Below are 22,471 nucleotides of genomic sequence, written 5' to 3'. Positions count from 1 at the left end.
AGCAAGTTTTACTTAAGAAAGGGACAGAGGTAGCCGACTTCTCAGAGAATGGGGCCCAGAGCTGGGTGCCCATGGGAGTAAGGGTGTCTTGCTCTTTCATAGACCATGGACTGGAAACTCCACCTTCCTTTTTTCTTCTTCTTTGTTTACTGTACCTAAGGGCAGGAAGGAATAGTATTGGGGTAATCACTATCAACTCCTTGTGTTGGGACTTATGATCCTAGAGGTTAGCTGTTAGCAACCTTTTGTCTTTTCTTTGGTAACCAGCCCTCATCTTCTCAACCCCATCAGTCATTATCTATACTGACTTCCAGACCTTCTCTCCCCTGCCTCAGTTTGTTGAGGAATGTGACATTTCCTGTCCTTCAAGCTGGGGGTGGGGGACAGTTGTAGGCAGATTGCTTTTTGGCAGAGAAAATGTAGGTAGTCAATACAGTGGGCTTATTTTATAGATTATTCTCTTAACTTCCTACCATCCTCATCTGTTTGTCCCCTTACATAGTCATCCTGGGAAGTATAGGTGAGGTTTGAGATTTGGAAAGAAGTGGTTATATTCATCAACTTTCTGTTACTGTAACAAAATGCCTCAGATAATCAGCTTATAAAGTTAATGGATTTATTGTGGCTCATGGTTTTGGAGTTTCCAGTCCATGATTATTTGGGTCCATTGCTTTGAGCCTGTGATAATAAAACTGGATTGGTAGTTCAGCTCTTAGTAATCATGCAGGCAGCACACTTAACTCATTGCCAAGGAGGAAGGGAAAGGAGCCAGAGTCCCCCAGTCCCTTTCATGGGCATACCCCCTATGACCTAAGGACCTCCCACTTGATCCTGTCTCCCAGTGGTGCCACCTGGGACCAAGCCTTTTCTATACATGGAAACATTTGGGAAACATTCAAGATCCAAACTATTACAGTGGGCTTGCTTTTAAAAACACATTCTTGCTTCTATAAAGGCTTAATTTTCAAGACAAGAACAGTGACTTTTCATTCCCCTAAGAATTAGGTTACAGCTTGCATGATTACTAAGAGCTGATCTATCAATCCAGTTTTATTACCTTTAACTTGTTTCTATCAGGGAAAAGATCTCCAAGATGGGAATCAATATTTCTTTCTTCCAAATTTAGAGTTGTTTGTCTCTGAAAAATTTTAATAAACCAGTTTGTTTATTTCTGAATATATAATTTCATGTTAACTTAGGAGAAAAGGCAAAGAAATAGGTTCCTGTCACTCTGTAAATATAATCAGCCCTCCATATCTACAGGTTTTACATCTTAGGATTCAATAAACCAATGATTGAAAAGATTTAGGAAAAAAATTCACATGTGCACTGAATTTGTACATAACTTTTTAAATTGTTAATGCCTAAATAATGTAATATAATGTCTATTTACATAGTATTTATAATACCTAAAGCAATCTAGAGATGATTTGAAGTACATGGAAGAATGTGCCTAGGTTATATGCAAATACATCATTTTATATAAGGGACTGGCGAAATGTCGGAGGAAGAGACCACCAAGAGACTGCCTCATGCAACAGCAAAGGGTTTATTTGGGGACCAGCATGCTGGGGCTCAGAGCTCACTAGAGCAAAGAGAGATAGAGCCCTGAGAACAGCTTAAGCAGAGCTTATATACTTTTCTTGGAGAGGGCAGGGAGGGAAGTTCATTGACGGGTCAGGGCGAGTGGGCAGTTTGCCTGCAACCGAGTGAGGGAGTGCATCCTGCAGTTTGGCAGTTGGGGACAGCACATTCTGGGAACAAGATTAGCAAACAGTTCTCAGGATTTTAACAGTGTTTTGTTAAGCATACAGAAAAACAGAGTGACAACTACCTATTTTATTAACCTTTCAATTTTATATGAGGGATTTGAGCATCTATGGCTTTTATGACCTAGGGGTATTCTACCACTGAGCCACAAACCCAGCTACCTGCCCTTTTATTGAGATAAAGTCTTGCTAAGTAGCTGAGGTTGGCCTCTAACTTGCCTCATCCTCCCAAATTGCTGGGATTTCAGGTATGTGTCACACACCACACCCTGTGCGTCTGTGGATTTTGATATCTTGATTTGGTGTGTGGGTGGTTCCTGGAACCAGTCCCTTGGAGAATACTGAGAAATAACTGTATAAATCACAGTTTTCTACCAAAATTATACCTACCAATGACTGATTTGGCCAAAGTGAATAAGCATCCATGAGACCAAAACAGGTCAGTCATTTATAAGAAACCAGGGTTTACATCCAGAGAGGGAGCAAAAAGAGCCCTTCCAAAAAGAGCCCTTCACTCTTAAAGATGACCAAAATAAAGAAAAGCTTTGTTAGCAGCTAGAAGAGTATAACCTGCATTTTTGTCCAGGCATTTTGTGTGTGTGTGTGTGTGTGTGTGTGTGTGTGTGTGTGTTACTGGGAATTGAACTCAGGGGCACATCCCCAGCCCTATTTTTTTATTTTATTTAGAGACAGGGTCTCACTGAGTTGCTTAGTGCCTCCTTAAGTTGCTGATGCTGGCTTTGAACTCTAGATCCTCCTGTCTCAGCCTCCCAAGCTGCTGTATTATAGGTGTGCACCACCGTGCCTGGCGAGAACAGATGTTTTAAAAAAGCAAACTAGACTCCTAAATCTCTGTTTTCCTATCTTATTTTGTGATCTCTTTCCCCCATATTCCTGACCCTATTGTGCCATATATTAAGAGGCCCCCATTGGAGACCAAACTGATATGGTCACTTGACTTTGGACTTTCAGCTCCACCCAAAATAAATTTGTAAAATAAATTTAAAAGTACCCAGTCTTAGGTATTTTGTTATAGCAATAGAAAACAAACTAAGATACCTCCCTTTCTCCACCAGGCATTGCAGGTAAAAAAGCAGTGTGATAGTAGAAGCAAATGTGACTCCATTTTGTTTTATGACTTCATCCATGCCAAGTAGAAGGGTCATGACCAGGGCAAAATGTTCTTTTCCTTTTGCTATAGAAACCTTTAAGAACACGAACTACATAATGGGGCATTGTTTCTGTAACTGGGGTGACTGGGCTAGAGGTTAGCTGATAGCAACCTTTTGTCTTTTCTTTGGTAACCAGCCCTCATCTTCTCAACCCCATCAGTCATTATCTATACTATATTATCATTATCTATCTATATATCCAGAACTTCTCTCCCCTGCCTCAGTTTGTTGAGGAATGTGATTGGTTAGCCTTCCTGCCACTTGAGTGCACTCCCCCACTTCTGTAACCTGGCTTGCTTGCATTGGCTAGACCCCCGAACATCCCTTTTGCGTTTTCAGGCTTATAAGGAGTGCCCTTGCAATTGTTCGGGGCTGATCAGGGGAACAGCTTTATGTTCTGGTCAGCCACCACCAGTGTGCTTCAATAAAGGCTTGATTTGATTACACATGAGTGATCTGGAAGTTAGTTTATGAAACCCCAGGACGAAGCTTTAACTATAACAGCAAGAAGATCTCATTTTGGTTAAGAATTCTTAGTGTTTCTGTTTGCTTCCACCAGGATTTCCTCTATAGGGCTCAAGAGTGAGTAAAGTATCTCAAAATCTTCTGTCTCAGCAAATACAGGAGGAGAAAACAATTTTTTTCTCAACCCTCATAAATTAATAGTTGGGGATATTCTTAAGACAGATTAATAAGAGAAAAACGAGTAATGTGTGTAGTGCACATCATGTGGGAGAAAAGCAGTACAAGATGTTCAAAGCAGTGGCTTGGAATGTCTTAAATTTTATTATTTTTTCCTATTTTTAAAATTTTTATTTTTTTACTTGCTCTTATTATACATGACAGCATAATGCATTTTGATTCACTATACACAAATGGAGCACAACTTTTCATTTCTCTGGTTGTACATGATATGGAGACGCACCACATGTGCAGTCATACATATACCTAAGGTAATGATGTAATGATATTATTCTCATCCCACCATCTTTCCTACCCTCATAGTAATAAATCTCAGAGTAATGACAAGACAAAGGAGCAGGTAGTTTTAGGCTTTAGTGGTGAAAAAACTGAGAAGGTAAGTTTGTGGGAAGAAAGTGGGCTTACAGCTTGATCTGCTAAGGTCTGAGTTGATAAGACTGTCTCCAATATATGAGGATTTAAGTTCTGTCTTTAGGTGGGAAAAGAGGGAGGGGAGGTAGAAAGACCTTCTGTTTTATTAATTTTCTATATCTTTAGACAGGAAAATCAGAGTCCTTCTGCATTTTAACAATCCTCAGTAATTTAGGGAGAAATATTTTGGTTTCAATATGGTAGGTGGACCTTGAAGCTGTAAGCTATTTTAAGAGCAATTACCAATCTCTAGAAATCTAGGGCATGATTCAAGGAATGCAAGACCTGAGCCTATGGAAGGATGTGAGAGAATGTCCTATAGAGCTAAGGTCTCTAAAGGTCTGGCCCCTCAATGAAAGGGTTACCTTAAGAAAAGCTACCCCTCTAATGGAGAAAAGATTGGAAAACCTACCTGCCTTAACCTCTACTCCAGGAGAATAGAAAAGATCTAAGAATAGGCTGGTAGTGTAGTTCAGTGGTACAGCACATGCTTAGCATTCTGAAGACCATGAGTTCCATCCCCAGCACCACGAAAAAAAAAATTTCAAAACTAAGAATTCATAACCACAAGCAAGTCTTGATATTCATAATTGCCTACAGGAAACTCAAACTGAAAAAAATCTATTTAAACTAATCTTCTTGTCTTTATTGACTGCTTACTGTATTCCATTTGAATCCAGAAGAAGTGTAAATTTGTAACTCTTTAAGACATAGTTTTAGATCTCGCTCAAATGGCTTCACAGATAGTTAATTCTGAGCTTGAACTATGCAAAGAATAGAAAAAAGAACCACACTCTAACTATTCTAAAAAGCTGGAATACCTGGGCATAGTGTGGTGCATGCTTATAATCCAAACAGTTTGGGAGGCTGAGGTTGGAAGATCACAAGATCGAGGCTAGCCTCAGCAACTTAGTGAGGCCCTAAGCAATATAAACCCTGTCTTAAAATAAAAAATAAATAAGGGCTGGGGATGTAGCTCAGTGGTACCTCTGAGTTCAATTCCCAGTACCAATAAAGAAAAGGAGGGGAAAAAAAGCCAATATGACTTTGGCAACAACCAAAAGAGGGATAATACAAGAAATGATAATTAAGGGTTAATCCTATATTTGAGCATAAATGTAAAAACCCTAAAGGAATTGTTAGCTGAATCCTGTGATTTATGAAAAATGTAATACATCATAGTGAAGTTGAGTCTCCATGAGAAATGTAAAGCTGACTTTACAGCAGAAAAATCTAATGTTATTTATTGCATTAAAGCAGGAAGTCATCTCAGTAAGTGTGGAAATGAATTTAAAATTCATTGAAAATAGTAAAATCTTAGCCAGTTGGAAACAGCAAAAAACTCTAATCTGTTAAAAATATATCCCATATAAAAATATATGGCGGGAGGTGGGGGCTAGGGTTGTGGCTCAATGGTAAAGCACTTGCCTCGCACGTGTGTGGCCCTAGGTTCGATCCTCAACACCACATAAAAATAAATAAAACGAAGGTATTGTGTCCAACAACTAAATATAATATATATAAATAAATGTATACACACACATAAACACACACACACACACACACCTGTCATTCCAGGGAGGCTGAGGGAGGAGGATTGCAAGTTTGAGGCCAATCTGGGCAACTTAGTGAGACCCTGTCTCAAAATTATTTTTAAAGAGGGCTGGGGATATAGTTCAATGGTAGAATATGTGCCTAGCATGCTCCCTGGGGATATAGATCCTGGGTTTGACCCCACCCCACTCCCCCCCAAAAATGTACCAAAAACCACAACAAACTTTTTAGGGTACTGGAATTGAACCCAGGAATGCTCTACCATTGTGATACAGCCTTTTTTCCCCCCTTTGTGTGGGAGGGGGGTGGAGGTACTGGGATTGAACTCAGAGGTCACACCCCCAGCCCTTTTTATTTTATTCTGAGACTATTTCACTAAATTGGTAGGGCTGGTCTTGAAATTGTAATCCTCCTGCCTCAGCCTCCCAAGTCACTGGTAATGCAGGCATGTATTACCATATCTGGCTATAACACAATAGTAAAATGTTTGAAACATTCCCTTTAAGGTAAGGAGACAAGGATTATTACTGTTGTCACTCCTTTCAACATTTCACTAGAAGTTCTAGAAGACAAAGAAGGAACTAAATTTTGGTTTGTTTTGCAAATTATATGACTGTATTTATAGAAAACCCAATAAAATCTGTAGTCTTGTAGAATAAAAAATTCAGCATGTTGTTAGTATTAGATCAATAATAAATTTCAATCCTTTAGGCCAGTAATACATAAGCAAGTATATAATTTTAAAATGGCTTTTTACAGTAGCAACAAAATGTGAAGTACTAAGGAATAAATCTAATAAAAGATGAAACTAACCAATATGGAAAGGATATATCTTTATTGAAACACATTTTAATACATAAATGGAGACATACCATTTTTATAGGTATAATGGTTCTGTCATCAAAACATCTGTTCTCCCTAAATAAATCCAAATTCAATGTATGTTCAATAAAAATACTCACGGGCTTTTTCCTAGAACCTGAAAAACTGAAGAAACAGTGGAAGAGTAAAGGAATCAGAAAAGTCAAAGTAATATAAATGCATAAAAACAGTAGGGAGAATTGACTGAAAAGCTATCAAAGTTTATTAAAACCTTGACAGTATGGCAGGGCTGGGGATATAGCTCAGCTGGTAGAGTGCTTGCCTCTTATGCAGAAAGCCCTGGGTTCAATCCCCAGCACCACACAAAGAAAACCAGTACATGAAGGGACAAACAAAGGAGAATGGAGAACCTGGTAACAGATCCCCACATATAATAATTCATGACTGCAATGCAGTGGTGAGATCACAATCAGTGAGAGAAAGAATGGATTAGTCAGTAACTGATAGAAAATGAAGGGAAAAAATTATAACTCTGACTTTAAAAAATCAAGAACAAAACACCCCTACCTTAGAAATCCAGGTGGGTTAAAAACCTAAATGTGACAAATACTTATAGAAGGAAATAACAGAAGTAGGGAAGAATTTCCTAAGACATAAAAAGCACAGACAAAAAAGTAATAGGTAAATATTTTATATTAAAATAAAACTTTAAAAAAAGATAATATTGCCATATATTTAAAAACATCTAATAATTTAGAGCTATGTGCTTTAATATTAAGGAAGAGACTTTGACATCTTCTAATAAAACTGAAGATTTATATTATTTACTACTTGCCTTTCCCCACTTAAGCTAAACCCTAGAAAATTGTAATCACAGAATCATGTGCAAAAAGTTGACAGGCTCATTTGTTTTTAGTAGCAAAATGTTGGAAACCTAATATCCATTTGAGAAGAATATATAACAATAGTGGTATATTTACATAGTGGAATGAAAGGAAATTAACTGAAGTAAAACTTGCCAGCACGGATAAATCTCACAGTGAACAAAGAAAGGAACCCACAGCATACAAACACTATAATGCCATTTGTATAAAATATAAAACCATGTAGAATTAAACATGGTTTGATCATACAAACATAATAACTTTATGGAGAAAACCTACTAAGTTTAAAGTTCAGAATAGTGGTTATTTTTGATGAGAGAACTGGAATTCAGGGGCTAAAAGAAGCACCTTAGAGGTGATAAAGGTTTTTTTTTTTCAATGCTGGGAATTGAACCCAGAGTGTTGCACATTAGGCAAGTGTTCTGCCACTGAGCTATACCCACAGCCCAAGGTTTTACTTCTTAAGTTGTGCTGCAGGGGCATGAGTTGCTACATCATAGTATTCCTTAATTCTTTTATATATAATAATTCATACTTTAAAAATTTAGCTAGGCGTGGTGACACACACCTGTAATCTCAGCAACTCATGAGGCTGAAGCAAGAGGATCACAAATTCAAGGCCAACCTGGGCAACTTAGCAAGACCCTATCTCAAAAAGGAAAATAGAAATGAGGCTGGAAATGTAGCTTGGTGGTAAAGTGCCCCTGGGGTTGATGTCCAGTATCATGAAAAAATGACAAACTTATTGAGAACAGATAAATGAAACCCTGCCTATCTCACAAGGAATATAGTCTGCTGCTGGAAGAACAATGTTGAGTCCTTCCAGTCCAAGGCAAAAACAACTACTATGAAAGCATCAGCTCCAATCAAAGCCAGACCTCTCATGGGGTTCCCAGTTACCACAGGATCAGCAGGCTATTTTTTTTTTTTTTTTGGTGCTGGGGATAGAACCCAAGGCCTCAGGCATGCTTGGCAAGCATTCTACCTCTGAGCTACATCCCCAGCCCAAATCAGTAGACTTTGATCCAGGTGAGGGGTGATCCCTGAGCCCTGGTTTTCCTTCTCCCACCCCCACCCCCAGTTCTTCCATCTACTGTACATTCAGAATGGTTTCTACGTTTGTTTCTTTTCTTTCTTTTTCTTTTCTTTCTTTCTTTTTTTTTTTGTTTTTTTTTTTAGTACCAGGAATTAAATTTAGGGGTATTTGATCACCAAGTCACATCTCCAGCCCTAGTTTGCATTTTATTTACAGACAGGGTTTCACTGAGTTGCCTAGCTCCTTGCTTTTGCTGAGGCTCGCTTTGAACTCTCAATCCTCCTGTCTCAGCTTCCCAAGCTGCAGGTATTATAGGTGTGTGCCACTGTGCCTGGCAACGTCTGTTTCTTTTTTGGTGCTGGAGATTAAACCCCGGGCCTCATGCATGCTAGGCATATGATCTACCCTGAGGTACATCTGCAATCCTAGATTTGCATATTTAATGGCACTTGTGCAATAAATAAAATACAGCACAGTGCTGTCTGCACCTTTCATCCAGCTTTCTAAAGTGAGTCCATGTCTCTCGGAGAGAGAACAGCAGTAGTGTGTATGAAGGACTTGACACCTGTTGCTTTCTTCTGATGCCTGTTCCAGGGCTTCTCCAGGCAACTGGGAAGTGCATCCATTCTGAGACCTGCAGTCTAGGCTTCCAGCTCATTGACAGTTGCGTGCTTCTTTAGGAGGGTTGCCTATCTACCCAGTGCCCAGTACCAGGGAAGGAGACAGGTATGTGCCAGGCTTCCTGTCCAGTTAGGCAGCAGGCAAAAGACTGCTGACCCTGCTGGTATCAGCACTTCCTACCAACTTCTATTTCTGGCTTCCTGGGGGACTCCCCTGCTTCCTCATTGTCTTCCTGGGGAGTCCCCAGCTTCCTTGTGGCCTTCCTGGGGAAGTCCCCACCTTCCTTGTGGCCTTCCTGGGGGAGTCCCTGACTTCTCCATGGCCTTCCTGGGGAGCCCACAGTAATAGAAGCCTGATGGGTAGTCTGATCCTAGGGTCACTATAAAATGCTGCAGACTCTGGCTCCTGATGTCTCATTTTATCTGCTTGAATCTGACGCCTTATATAGGCTATATCTAGCTTTATTCCAATTTCCTTGGTCCCATGATAACATAAGAAGTGTCAACTGAGCGTCTGCAGATCTGAAAGAGACCAAACAGAATCATAGGAATTGTCAACCTCCTCAAACACAGCATCTTTATTCCCCCCTTACTGGTCCCTGTGTCTTTGTCTTCTTTTTATTATGTTTCTTCCTTAACCACTGTAATATAATTGTCCCTCCTCTGAGTATGTTCATCATATGAAATTCTAATTATTTTGCTCCTTTTTGCCTTACTAAACTGATATCCCTCCTGGCATTTCCCAGATCTTGATAGACATCTCCAACTAATCTTAGTGAGAAACTTCATACTATTACTGTTACCACCAGCTAATACATATACAGGGTTTGATATGTGCTAGGCCTTGCCTGTAATGAATACTTAACATGTACTAGGTCATACTCTGAACACTTACTGATTATACCTACTATTCTTTCTCTTTTAAGTTCCTGGGTGTTGAACCCAGGGACACTTAAACACTGAGCTCCATCTCCAGTCCTTTTCATTTTGAGATAGAGTCTTGCTAAATTACTTAGGGACTTGCTAAGTTGCTGAGGCTGACCTCTAACTTGCAGTCCTCTTGCCTCAGCCTCCTAAATCGCTGGGATTACAGGCATATGCCACCATGCCCAGCTATACAATTCTTGTTTTACAGTAATGGAAGTCTGATAAGCAATAAGAAAATCAAGGCACACAGGAGTTAAATAACTTGCCTATAGGAGTAACTGCTCACATAATAGATAAAGAAGCCAGGATCCAAACCCAGTCTTTTCCAGAGCCTGCACTTTAAACTACCAGGAGCTATAATGGCTGTCTCCTAAAGGCAATGTAGATCAGATTCTGAGGTTGAGTCCCCTCCCCTTCTTTCACCCTTCCATAGCTTACAACGTATGACAGCTTCCTTGACTTGGTGAAAGCCACGATCAGGACCTCTGCCATCAACATAGTACATGAATCGGAGCTCAGGAGGGTAGGCATCTCTGGTCAGTCCAGTCAGCAAGGGGATGGTGCAGCCCTCGGCCCCGGGTGCCTCAGTCAAAGCCTGCAGCATCTGGTACTTGCACCAAGGATCATGAAGGAAGCCTGGAGTGATAAGCAGCACACGGCAGTGACTACTGCTCAGTGCTTGGCACAGCTCGGATACAATGGCGCCACCTGGGGTTGCATCCCGAAGCTGCAGGAAGCAGCGTAGGCTGGCAGTACTGCTCTCCAGGTAGGAGACCAGTTCCTGGGCAGCTGTCAGGTCCTCCTCACTGTGGCATACACAGACGTCATAGTCTTTGCTCCAGCGGCCCCTGCTGCTGCTGGTATCCATGTGTGCTGATGATGGGTTGGAAGACATGACTGAATTGGGATTTGAGGGTCGGTGGCTATCCTGTGAGGCTGACTGTGAACCATCACTGGAGTGGCTTTCTGGGTTAACAGGCATCTTCTTGGGCTTCTTCAATAGGGCTTGCCTGAACCAATCTGTAGTGGGGGGAAACATACTGCTCAGGCCTACATCTTTCCAGGCTACCTCCTCACACATGGAGGAGTCTCACCACAAGGGAGGCAGGATTCCTGCCAGCTCCCTGCATTGGGAAACACCTTACTCGCAGAGATTTAGCTATGCCAACTTGTTATCCCTTTAGGCCTTGCCTAAGAGTTCTTTCTATCTTGAAAGGATTCAAGAATACATGAGAACTCTAGAATCCTTATTTGGGAGTGTTTTATCAGCTTGATTAAGAGATGTCCTTAGCCAGGTGAGTAATGCACAATAGGGGGATCCTGTAGCCTCTGATGGAAGTGTGCAATGCTCAGCTAGGCCTGGGTACCAGAAATGTGGTCTTAGCTACAAAGGAGGCTGAGCAGGAGATCACTAGAGCCCAGGAGTTTGAGACCAGTGTGGATCACTCAGTGAGACACTGTCTCAAAAACAAGAAAAAAATAGAGATGGCCTTGCCCTGCTCCAAGTCTTTTGATACCTAGTACCCCACCCCTTAAGTAGAATATTTCACTAGAACTAGATGGTCAAACATCTGCATATAGAGCTATGTATGCTGGTAAAGATCACCCTGTTCCAAAGCCCACTTCTAACACTGAGATGAGGTGGCTTTAGGTTAGGGTGGGATGCCCACTGTGGAAAGGAAAGGGCAGGGGGGCTTGTATCTGTTTACCTCCAAGAAATCCTAGATGTTGCTAAGTAGGCAACACGAATCTAGGAAAGAAAGCTACTGCTCTGGCAAAGCACAGGGCTTACTGATTCAAAATCTACACTTTGGAGCCAGGCACATAGATTTGGTTGTGTCCTACTGCTTATTCTATAACCTTAAGCAAGTCAGTCTAGATCTCCATTTCCTTTATCTATAAAATGTGTTCATTTTAGTTGTTGTTGAAGGTTAACTGAGATAATGCAATATCTCATATATTATAAGTACTCCATAATAATATTAAAACTCAGCTATTGATGAATACAGATAGTTTGTGTTTGGGGGATTGATTCATTTTTTCTTTTTATGGTCCTAGAGTAAAGGTTCTAGAGTAAAGATTAGTATGACAAGAGTCACAGTATTAAGCATTTAGCCTAATGATTTCTAAGCTAGGAAAATTGTTTGAGCAGGCTAGAAAACCTTTGAGCCAAAAGGATTGAAGAACCCACCAAAGAATTCACTGATGCATGCCTCTCTCCTCACTCTCCACAAAGCATGGGCACTAAAGTCTAATGAGGAGTTTTGCCCCCTTGGCACCCTTTCTGCATCCCTCCCTGTGTTTGGACCAGGCAGGCCTCCCACCTCGCCAACATGCAGACTAAGGACTACACTCTTAGGAGCAAGAACAGAAGTAGGAATCTGGGTCCACTCACCAGCCATCTTGCCCAGAGGCTTCTTGGACTGGGATTGAGGAGCAGGGAGGGAGGTCGATGATGCCATAGTGTTGGGCTCAAAACTAACCCCATGAGACTAGGCATCAGTACAGCAGTAGAAAGGGGGAGACCCAGTCTTGACCTCATGGAACAGCCATCCTAAAAGGCATAGAGAAAGAGAATCATAAAAGTTATACCTACCTTACTCCCAATCCCAGTTTGTGGGCTTCTGGAAGTTCTACCACTCTGCTAATGCCTAAACAGGTCCTAATCATGAGACTAGGGAAAAACAACACTGTGATTAGAGCTGGTTTCTGAATAAACCATGTTTTGTGTAGTATACTCAGACTTACAGGGTGTGAGTTCAGCATGACTGGCAGAGTGACTGTTCTCTACTCCACCTGGCTAGGATGGCGTTTGGAATCTGGGGTAGAGTTCATGGCAGGGAGCTCTTTATAGGCACTTCTTGTGTAAATGCTGAAATTGGAGGACAGCTGGTATTTGGACAGAAAACTGTGTATCCAGGTAGACAGATGCTGAGCAGTCGAAAGCAAGAACATGTGTGTTCCTTGGGAGACTTCCTCTCTGTCTGCTTTCCCCTCAAAGCCCCCATTCTTCTACCTATCCAGTTCTCAGATCAGGGAGAAAGTGTCATGAAGTGGTGAAGGCTATACTCTGAGGGCACAGTGCCTAGACTCTCACTTCTAGTTAATGGCGGCCTTCAGTAACTTGCTAAGCTTCAGTATCTCCATCTGTGAAATGGAAATACTGTAATGCTAGAAATTTTCTCAGCATTATTGTGAGAATTACATGAGATAATTTATGTAAATCCCAATGACATCTGCCATACAATAAATGCTCAGAAAATGTTTTGGGTTAGTATGCCTTTAAAATAATCTAATCTGAGTACAGTGGTATAACACCTGTAATCCCAGTGACTTGGGGAGCTACAGTAGGGGGAGACTGAGGCAGGAGGATTGCAAGTTCAAGGTGAGCTATGGCAACTTAGCAAGACCCTGTCTTAAAATTAAAAAAAAAAAAGTAAAATAAAAACTGGGAATGTAGAATGTAGCTTAGTAGTAAAGTGTCCCTGGGTTCAATGAAAGAAGAAGGAGGAGGAGGAGGAGAAGGAGAAGGAGAATAATAATAATAATAATAATAATAATAATAATAATAATAATGGTGCTGGAAGCTCTTTAAACCTAGGTTTATGGGAAACATTGGGTGGCTCAGAGTCTGCAGGAGGAAGTCACAGAATTCTAGAGATACTTCTCCAAATTAAGGGCTGGTGGAAGCTTGGCTTGGCTCTGGACCTGCAGAGTAACAGGTACAGGCCTGCTTTCTCACTCTTTGCCAGATCTTCAGAGGTAAAAGGAAAAAAAAAATGTTCCCTCTGGGAACTTCCACAGAAATAAAGTGGATTTTTAGACACACTGTAATACTGAGGTTTTCAAATTTAATGAAGAGCAATCTGTTAGACATTAATGCTCTATTCACTGATGATAAACACTATCACACCAAACTGATGACTAAGACTAGAGATGCTGATGATTGATAAATATTATCACAGTTAAAAAAAAATCACACTGCAGCAACAAAAGGGGCAGAAAGACGAGTTGGAATAAGTGCAGGCACCAAAGAAGACATTTTAAAGAGAAAAGCAGAGAAGTATTAAAATTCAAAAGGACATCAAAAATAGACTCTCTGTGTGCGTGAGTTTCTTTTCCTTCTTAATATCATTAATCTTGGGATAACTTAATATCCTTAATCTTCAGATAACTTAGGTGGCAGGCAGCAGCTATGGCAGGGCCTTATACCATTGTTAGTTTTTTTTTAATTTATAGAGAATAAAGATTTATTCAGTTTCCATTGTTAGGTTTTGAAGTTCTTTTCCTGCCAAAGGATTGCCTTCTCTGTACATCTGTTTTTTTTAAAGGTTCTGTACATCTTTTTAAAAAATTTATTCTAATTTGTTATATATGACAGCAGAATGCATTTCAAATTTATATTACACATATTATAGAGAACAATTTTTCATATCTCTGATTGTATGCAATATAGAGTCACACCATTCATGCCTTCATATGTGTACTGATGTCCATCTCATTGCACTGCCTTTCCTACCCCCATACCCTTCTGCCCTATCTAGAGTTCTTCTATTCGCCCCATGCATACACACCCCCATCCACATTATGAATCAGCCTAAAAAAAACTGAGGATGTAGTTCAATGGAAAAGCACCCCTGGGTTCAATCCACAGTACCAAAAATCAAAACAATGTATACCCCAAACACCCATTTGGAAAGAATAACAAAGACTTGATAGAAAATGAATACAGAACTTCTTCAGAAAAGGAGCAGCATGATACCTTTAGTGCCTTCCAGAATGTTCCTTACCCTATTATATGTAGCAACTTACAAGAGGGAAGTGTTACTGTATAAAATCTAAAGTGAGCTGGGCGGGCTGAGGATGTGGCTCAAGTGGTAGCATGCTCGTCTGGCATGCGACCGGCCTGGGTTCGATCCTCAGCACCACGTACAAAACAAAGATGTTGTGTCTGCCGAGAATAAAAAATAAATAAATAAATAAATAAATAAAAATAAATAAAGTGAGCTAGGCAACTCAGGAGGCTGAGGCAGGAGAATCTCAAGTTCAAAGCCAGCCTCAGCAACTCTGCAAGGCCCTTAGCAATTTAATGAGACCCTGTCTCAAAACAAAAATAAACAAATAAATAAAACAGGCTGGAGATGTGGCTCAGTGGTAGTGGTTAAGTGCCCCTAGGTTCAATCAAAGTAATAATAATAAAATAAAAAGAGATAGGAATGTAACTCAGTGGTAGAGTGCCAATGGGTTCAATCCCCAGTACCACAGATAAATTAATCAAATCAAAGAGTCTGGGCTATAGATCAGTAGCAGTAGCACACTTCTCTAGCATGCATGAGGCCTTGGGATCAATCCCCAGCACTACAAAAAATTTCTTTTTTAAAAATTTGTTTTCAACAGGCTATACTATTCTCAAATACTTGCTAAAACATTTGTCTGCGCAGGATTTTTTAGGGTTTTTAGGATTGAGCATAATTCATTTACAACTTTTTTTTTTTTTGAGACTGGACCTCACTAAGTTGCTTAGGGCCTTGCTAAATTGCTGAGCCTGGCCTTGAACTTGCAATCCTCCTGTCTCAGCTTCCTGAGCCACTGGGATTACAGGCATGTATTACTACACCCATCTGATTACAGATTTTTAAACACAATACAGTGTTTCTCAAAGAGTGGTTTGTAGATTGTGGGGTAGCTCCAACATTCATACTTCTAAGTATGGGATGGAACCATGACTTAACATTTTTTGTTTTATTCTTTGATTAATCTTTATTTTTTTCTTTTTTGTACTGGATATTGAACCCAGGGGCACTTTATCACTGAGCCACATCCTTATCCCCTTTTATTTTTTATTTTGATACAGGGTCTTTTTTTTTTTTTTTAAGAGAGAGAGAGAGAGAGAGAGAAACTTTTTAATATTTATTTTTTAGTTTTTGGCGGACACAACATCTTTGTTTGTATGTGGTGCTGAGGATCGAACCCGGGCCGCACGCATGCCAGGCGAGCGCGCTACCGCTTAAGCCACATCCCCAGCCCTTGATACAGGGTCTTGCTATATCACTCAGGGCCTCACTAAATTGCTGAGGCTGGCCTCAAACTTGCAAGCCTCTGCTTCATTCTCCTGAGTCACTGGTATTACAGGGGTACACCACCCTGCCCAACTTTTTCAGTATTTTTGAGGCAGGGTCTGGCTACATTGTCTATGTTGTCCAGTCTAGCTTTAAATTCATGCTTCTTCTGCCTCAACCTCTGGAAAAGCTGGAATTAAAGGCTTGTGCCACCACTCTTAACACCTGTGTTTTTCTTCTAATCAACAGAACACAGCAAAGGTGATGGAATGTCACTCACATGATTATGTTATTATATGTGACATGTGTATGTCTACATTACATACATCATATGTAAGATTTATGTATATTACATATATGAATATTACGTGTGAATACATACATGTGTACATGTATGCTTGCGTGTGTACACATAGCTCCATCTTAGCAGATGCGAAAGAAACACCTTGCTCTCTCTGAAAAAGGTGCCATGTTATGAGAGGACCATGTATGAAGGAACAATGGGCAGCCTCTGGTTGCTGAGAGTGGTCCCCAGCTAACAACTTGCATGAAAATGTACCTCAACCCTACAATTGCAAGAAGATAAATTCAGCCAATGACCTGAAGGGGTTTAGAAGTGGATCTTTCCTCACTTTTGAACGTCTGATAACTCCAAAGCTCCATGGACACCTGGATTATAGCTGGGTGAAACCCTGAGCAAAGAATCCAGTTAAGTTTTGCTTGGTCCCTTGAGCCACAGAAACTTTGAAATAATAAATCAGGGACTGTGTTAGTTTAAAATGCCAGTTTCTGTGCTCCATCTGAAGTCTACTGAATCGAATCCCTGGGCATGAGATTTGGGATCCTGCATTTTAAACTAGAACTTCAGGATTCTAATGTATCTAAGAATTGGTCCTGTGTGTCCATCAAATAAAATTGCATATCTCAATTCCTCTGGAGCTCTTTAAAACGATTCCTGCCAGTCACAAATTCTAAATTGCTGGGATTACATGTGTATACTTGTAATCCCAGAGGTTCAGGGAGTCTGAAACAGGGGGATCACAAGTTCAAGGTCAGCTTCAGAAACTTAGTGAGGCCCTAAGCAACTCAGGGAGACTCTATTTCAAAAAATAAAAAATGGTTGTCGATGTAGCTCAGTGGTATTTTTTTTTTTTTTTGTACCGGGGATTGAACTCAGGGGCATTTAACCAATAAGCAACATCCCCAGCCCTTTTTTGTATTTAATTTAGAGACAGGGTTCTCACTAAGTTGCTTAGTGCCTTGCTAAATTGCTGAGTTTGGCTTTGAACTTGAAATCCTCCTGCCTCAGTCTCCGAGCCACTGGGATTACAGGTGTGCACCACTACACCTGGCCTCAGTGGTAAATTGCCCCTGGGTTAAATCTCCAGTGCCTCAAAACAAAACACACACACAGAGAGAGAGAGAGAGAGAGAGAGAGAGAGAGAGAGAGAGATTTCCCTGGAGATTTGTATTCAGTGCTTCAGAAGTAAGGCCCCCAAATCAATTTTGTCAGAGCTGCATAGGAAATTTTGGTACAAGGAACTACTAGTTTAGATTATGTTACCTATATTTACAAATTCGTGAAATAATTTAAAAAATGCCTAGAAAATCTTGGGATTGGTTTTGTGAAATAAATTCCGAACTACTTATTTTTGCAAATTTAAGATTGAACTGTGACAGGAAACAGAATTCTGGTTAACTGAAGTATTAAAATAAATCATTTGATTAATACATGTCAAGGCACATATACTTTTACCAAGATATTTTGTAGATTTTGAATAATTAAAAATGTCAAAAAGTTACTGTCTTGTATAACTAAAAAGAATAAAAAATTAGAAAAAAAATTTCAAAAAGTGCACGTGTGTTAAAAATAGCACCCAGTATTTTGAATTTAAGAATAAAACTATTTTTAATTTAGGCATCAAAATCTAAAAACTTGGGGCTGGGGATATAGCTCAGTTGGTAGAGTGCTTACCTCGCATGCACAAGGCCCTGAGTTCAATCCCCAGTACAAAAAAAAAAACCAAAAAACTAAAAACAGCAATCAAATATGAATAGAAAACATTATAATTAATTTTGCTATATTATGTGTGGTATTATGGATTAAACCCAGGGGCACTTTACCACTGAGTTAGTTCCCCAGCCTTTTTATTTTATTTAGTTAGGCAGGGTGTCACTAAGTTGGTGAGTGAGGCTGCCCTCAAGCTTGTGATTCTCCTGTCTCAGCTTTCCAAGTTGCTGGGATTACAGGCATGTGCCACCATATGTGGCTTCCAGATAACTACTTGCAATATTCTTTAAAAATGGCTTTGTGGTGATGTTTGAACAGTATCTAAGCTCATCAGAAACTGCTGAAATGTGATGCTAGAATAATCCTTATTATTCTATTTATTATAAAGTAGTACATTGGTGGACAAGGACAGAGAGGTCAATGGAAGAACAGGGTGTCCTGAAACAGGCCCATATCTGTATTATCTGACACTGTAATGCAGCAGGGAAAGATGGTCTTTTCAATAAATGGTGTTCGGTCAATTAAGATAGTCAATTGTGGGGAAAAAAATGAGTCTCAATCCACATCTCATACCATACAAAAAAGTAATTTCAAATGGATACTAGATGTAACTGCTAATGGTTAAACAATAAAGCTTTTAGAGAAAATTATTTTATGACTTTGGAGTAAACAAAAAAATTTTAATCTGATACTAATAACACAACCATGGGGAAAAGGATGAATTGGAAACCAATGAAATGAAGACTTCTGTTCATCAAAATACATTATTAGGAGTAAAAAGACAATCTACTGAGAAAATGCTTAAAAGTACAGATCTGGGCTGGGAATGTGGCTCAGTGGTAGAGTGCTTGCCTGGCATGTAATAAGGCTCTGAGTTCAATTCCCATCACCATTAAAAACCAAACCATCACCCCCCCCAAAAAAAACAGATCCAATAAATGTCTTGCATTTGAAATTTCAAGAACTCCTACATACTACTAAGAAAAAGAGAGACAACCTATTAGAAAAATGGGCTAGGTTTGGGGGTGCATCTCACTCTGGGTGTAAAACCAAGCCCTATGCCTACCCCACCCCCAACAAAAAGAAAAATGGGCAGAATTGAACAGGAATTTTACAAAATAGGGTATTCAAATGGCCAACAGACATAAAAGGTGCACAGTTCATCAGTCATCAGAGAAATGCAAATTAAAATCTTAGTCCATCACCACTATGTCCCCGATAGAATGAAAAAGATAGTATGGGATATTGGTAAGGATGTGAAGAAATAGGAATTCACATACTCCTGGGGGGAGTGTAAATTGGGCACTATATACTCAAGCAGAATGCGCTTGCAGCTGGCAGTTCCACTCTTAGGTGGAAGTGCTTCCATATATTCACAAAAACACAAGAATATCTTCAGCACTATTCAAAATAACCCCCAATTGGAAAACAACAATGTCCATCAGCTCAAGCGTGCAGTATGTTGGATAAATAAATTGGATAAATAAAACAATCTAGCCATACAGCAGAATGTTATATATGAACAAGGCTGAATGAATTATTGCTAAATGAATTACTGCTAAATACAACCAGGGTGACTCTCAAAAAACATAGTGAACAATGCCATATTCTGGAAACATATCACTACATGGATGGAAAGTCTAAAACCTGGCAAAGCTCCTTTATGGTGTCAAAATTAGCTTAGTAGTCACCCTTGGGGGGAAGCAGTGACTGTAAGAAGGCTGTGGGAGGTTAGTAAAGGTTTATTGTACTAGATGCAGGTAGCACAGGAAATTATCACTTGGTGAAAATGGTTTAGCCATGCACTTAGGATCTGTGCACTCTTCCAAATGTGTTATGTATCATTTCTTAAAAAATCTAAAACACACACACAACACAAACTGGATGTGGCTTCCTCTGAGTCACTCCTGACCCTCATATTCCCTGGGTTAGGTGTCTCCACTTGAGTTTTCATACTTCCCCCTCTCTCAGCAGCACTTCTCTGGTGCATTGATTTCTTTTTTGTTTTTTGTTTTTTTTAAGGGGGGGGAGAGAGAGGGAGGGAGGGAGAGAGAGAGGGAGGGAGGGAGAGAGAGAGGGAGGGAGGGAGAGAGAGAGAATGATTTTTTTTTTTTTTTTGGTAGATGGACACACAATGCCTTTATTTTTTTTATGTGGTGCTGAGAATCAAACCCGGTCCCGCCCGTGCTAGGCGAGCACTCTACCGCCTGCCTGGTGCATTGATTTCTAATTTTCTGTCTCCATGGAGCCCAAGAGGACTGAATTTGTCCTGTTCATCGTGTCCCTCTAGTACTTGGCTCAGTGCCACGGTGGAGGTACTTAACCCCACATAAAACCATGTTTTTTGCCACAAGTTAACCCAAGAGCAGACAGGCTGTGACCTGAGCAGAGAAGGATGCCGCAGAGAAAACAGTATCTACAGTTTAAGACTGAAACAACCAGAGTCAGGCTATTGAAGCCCAGCCAAAGGAGAGGAGCCCCGCACCAGCTTCTTTTGCGACAGAAAAGGTGACAGCTTTCCCGGAGGAACTTCTTAATGCTGCTTACGCGTTCTGGGTGCTGGAGATGGCCAGTCGAAAGGACCGGGAGAAAAGAAGGCGGTCACTCCAGGAAGAGTTGGGACGAGGCCCAGAAGAAAGCAGGACGGATTCTTGCGGCTCAAAGTCGGGTCTGGACCTAAGGGCCCCGGGTTGCCCCAGAAGGCCCGCAGCAACGGTGCCGCCTCTCCCCGGCCGCCCGCTCGCCGGGTCATTCACCTGCGCTCTACCAGGGTCTCGGAAGTCTGCGGGGCGGGCTCCGCCCAGGGAAGTGCTGCGCTGGCTCGACTCCCGGAAGCCGGAGGCCACTGCCCCTCCTGCCCGCGCCTGTCGCTGGAAAGCAGCACCAGGCGGCCTCTGGGTGAGCCCGGCCTCCTCTAGGTGGGAAGGTGGGCCTCCAATGGACATTAGCCTCAGGGACTTGGACATGAGCCCTTACACTCGAATGCCCAAAGTCACATGAAACCCCTGAGCCCCAGTAGGGGCTGGATGGTGGAAAAGAAAAGAAAGTATTTTGCTCATTTAGCCCTCTAACACCTTGCATGGGACGTGTTCACACCCTATTTTATATCACGGAGAAAAATAAGGCTTAGAGAGATTAAGTTTCTCCAGAGTCACACACGGTTAGCTAAGCGGTAGAATGGGGCTGGAGTGCAAGAGGGGTGGGCCCAGTGTGGCAGCTGTGAAGTCGTGCTTCCAGGAAACAGGAGCCCCAGGAACGCTGATGCCAAAATGCTTTGCCCCTATAGGCCTTCCCAAATGGGCGTTACCAACAATTCTACAGGATGCCAACAGAGCTGCTGCAGTATGTGATGTTGGCAGGTTAAGCGATTGCTTTGACTCCCTCTTAGAGCCCTTGAGATGTTCTTGAGCATAGGGATCCCCAAGGGGATAATGTAACATTTCCTAAAGGTGTTTCAACATAGAAGAAATATTAATAATATCTTCTTGAGCAGTGTTCCGTAGCATGCCAGTTTGGGAAACTCTGTCTTAAAACTATATTCTTTAAATGCTGGAGGTTGGAGGTGGTTTAATTGGGCCATACTAAGATTGATTATCCACCTTCTCCAGTCTGATTTCTCAGCCAGAATGGATGAGCAGCACATCCTGTGAGGGTTTGTGCTGTAGGGTTATTTATGCCCAACTCTTTGTGACCACTTTCCTTGTCAAAATTATGGTCTCTGAAAAAGATTAACATTAAACAGGGACGAGAGGTGGGAGGGAAAGGGAAAGAGAAGGGAAATTGCATGGAAATGGAAGGTGACCCTCATTGTTATACAAAATTACATATTAAGAGGATGTGAGGGGAATGGGAAAAAAATCAAGGGAGAGAAATGAATTACAGTAGATGGGGTAGAGATAGAAGATGGGAGGGGAGGGGAGGGGAGGGGGGATAGTAGAGGATAGGAAAGATAGCAGAATACAACAGTCACTAGTATGGCAATATGTAAAAACGTGGATGTGTAACCGATGTGATTCTGCAATCTGTATACGGGGTAAAAATGGGAGTTCATAACCCACTTGAATCAAATGTATGAAATATGATATGTCAAGAGCTTTGAAATGTTTTGTTTTTTTGTCTTTTTTTTTAAAGAGAGAGAGAGAGAGAGAGAATTTTTAATATTTATTTTTTTAGTTCTCGGCGAACACAACATCTTTGTTTGTATGTGGTGCTGAGGATCGAACCTGGGCCGCACACATGCCAGGCGAGCACGCTACTGCTTGAGCCACATCCCCAGCCCGCTTTGTAATGTTTTGAACAACCAATAAAAAAAAATTATGGTCTCTGATAGTTCATGTTGTAAGGATTAAGTGAGTATTCATAAGGAACACAGGGCACCCAGCATTTGACAACATGTTCAGTTAGTGTTCACTTTTGCTCTTTAGCGGGTACACTTCTGCTCTTTCCTTCTCCCAGAGTGTTGTAGGGACAGATGAGGCAAGGTACTGAAGATAGGGAAACAGTT

The 22,471-nt window shown here is 41.0% G+C and overlaps 1 protein-coding gene across 1 annotated transcript; it reads right to left on the bottom strand.

Moving 5' to 3' along the window:
* Positions 1 to 8,524: 8,524 nt before the first annotated feature.
* On the bottom strand, positions 8,525 to 20,800 carry Tirap (TIR domain containing adaptor protein). Its single transcript, XM_026404591.2, has 4 exons — positions 20,515 to 20,800; positions 12,293 to 12,451; positions 10,336 to 10,917; positions 8,525 to 9,492 (listed from the first exon to the last, which is right to left on the bottom strand). Exons 2-4 carry the CDS (start codon positions 12,357 to 12,359, stop codon positions 9,473 to 9,475), a joined length of 669 nt encoding a protein of 222 aa, XP_026260376.1. The 5' UTR covers positions 12,360 to 12,451; positions 20,515 to 20,800; the 3' UTR covers positions 8,525 to 9,472.
* Between the last annotated feature and the right edge of the window lie 1,671 nt (positions 20,801 to 22,471).

The sequence above is a fragment of the Urocitellus parryii genome, chromosome 4 (genome assembly GCF_045843805.1).
Source record: "Urocitellus parryii isolate mUroPar1 chromosome 4, mUroPar1.hap1, whole genome shotgun sequence".
In the NCBI taxonomy this organism is placed as follows: Eukaryota; Metazoa; Chordata; class Mammalia; order Rodentia; family Sciuridae; genus Urocitellus; species Urocitellus parryii.
This window is presented reverse-complemented; position numbering and strand designations above follow the sequence as displayed.

Coding starts and splice junctions, on each gene's coding strand:
- Tirap (XM_026404591.2), bottom strand. CDS start 12,359: ATGGCATCATCGACCTCCCTCCCTGCTCCTCAATCCCAGTCCAAGAAG. Junction 10,918..12,292: donor GCCTCTGGGCAAGATGGCTG/GTGAGTGGACCC, acceptor CCCCCACTACAG/ATTGGTTCAGGCAAGCCCTA. Junction 9,493..10,335: donor CAAGGAAGCTGTCATACGTT/GTAAGCTATGGA, acceptor GGTCTCTTTCAG/ATCTGCAGACGCTCAGTTGA.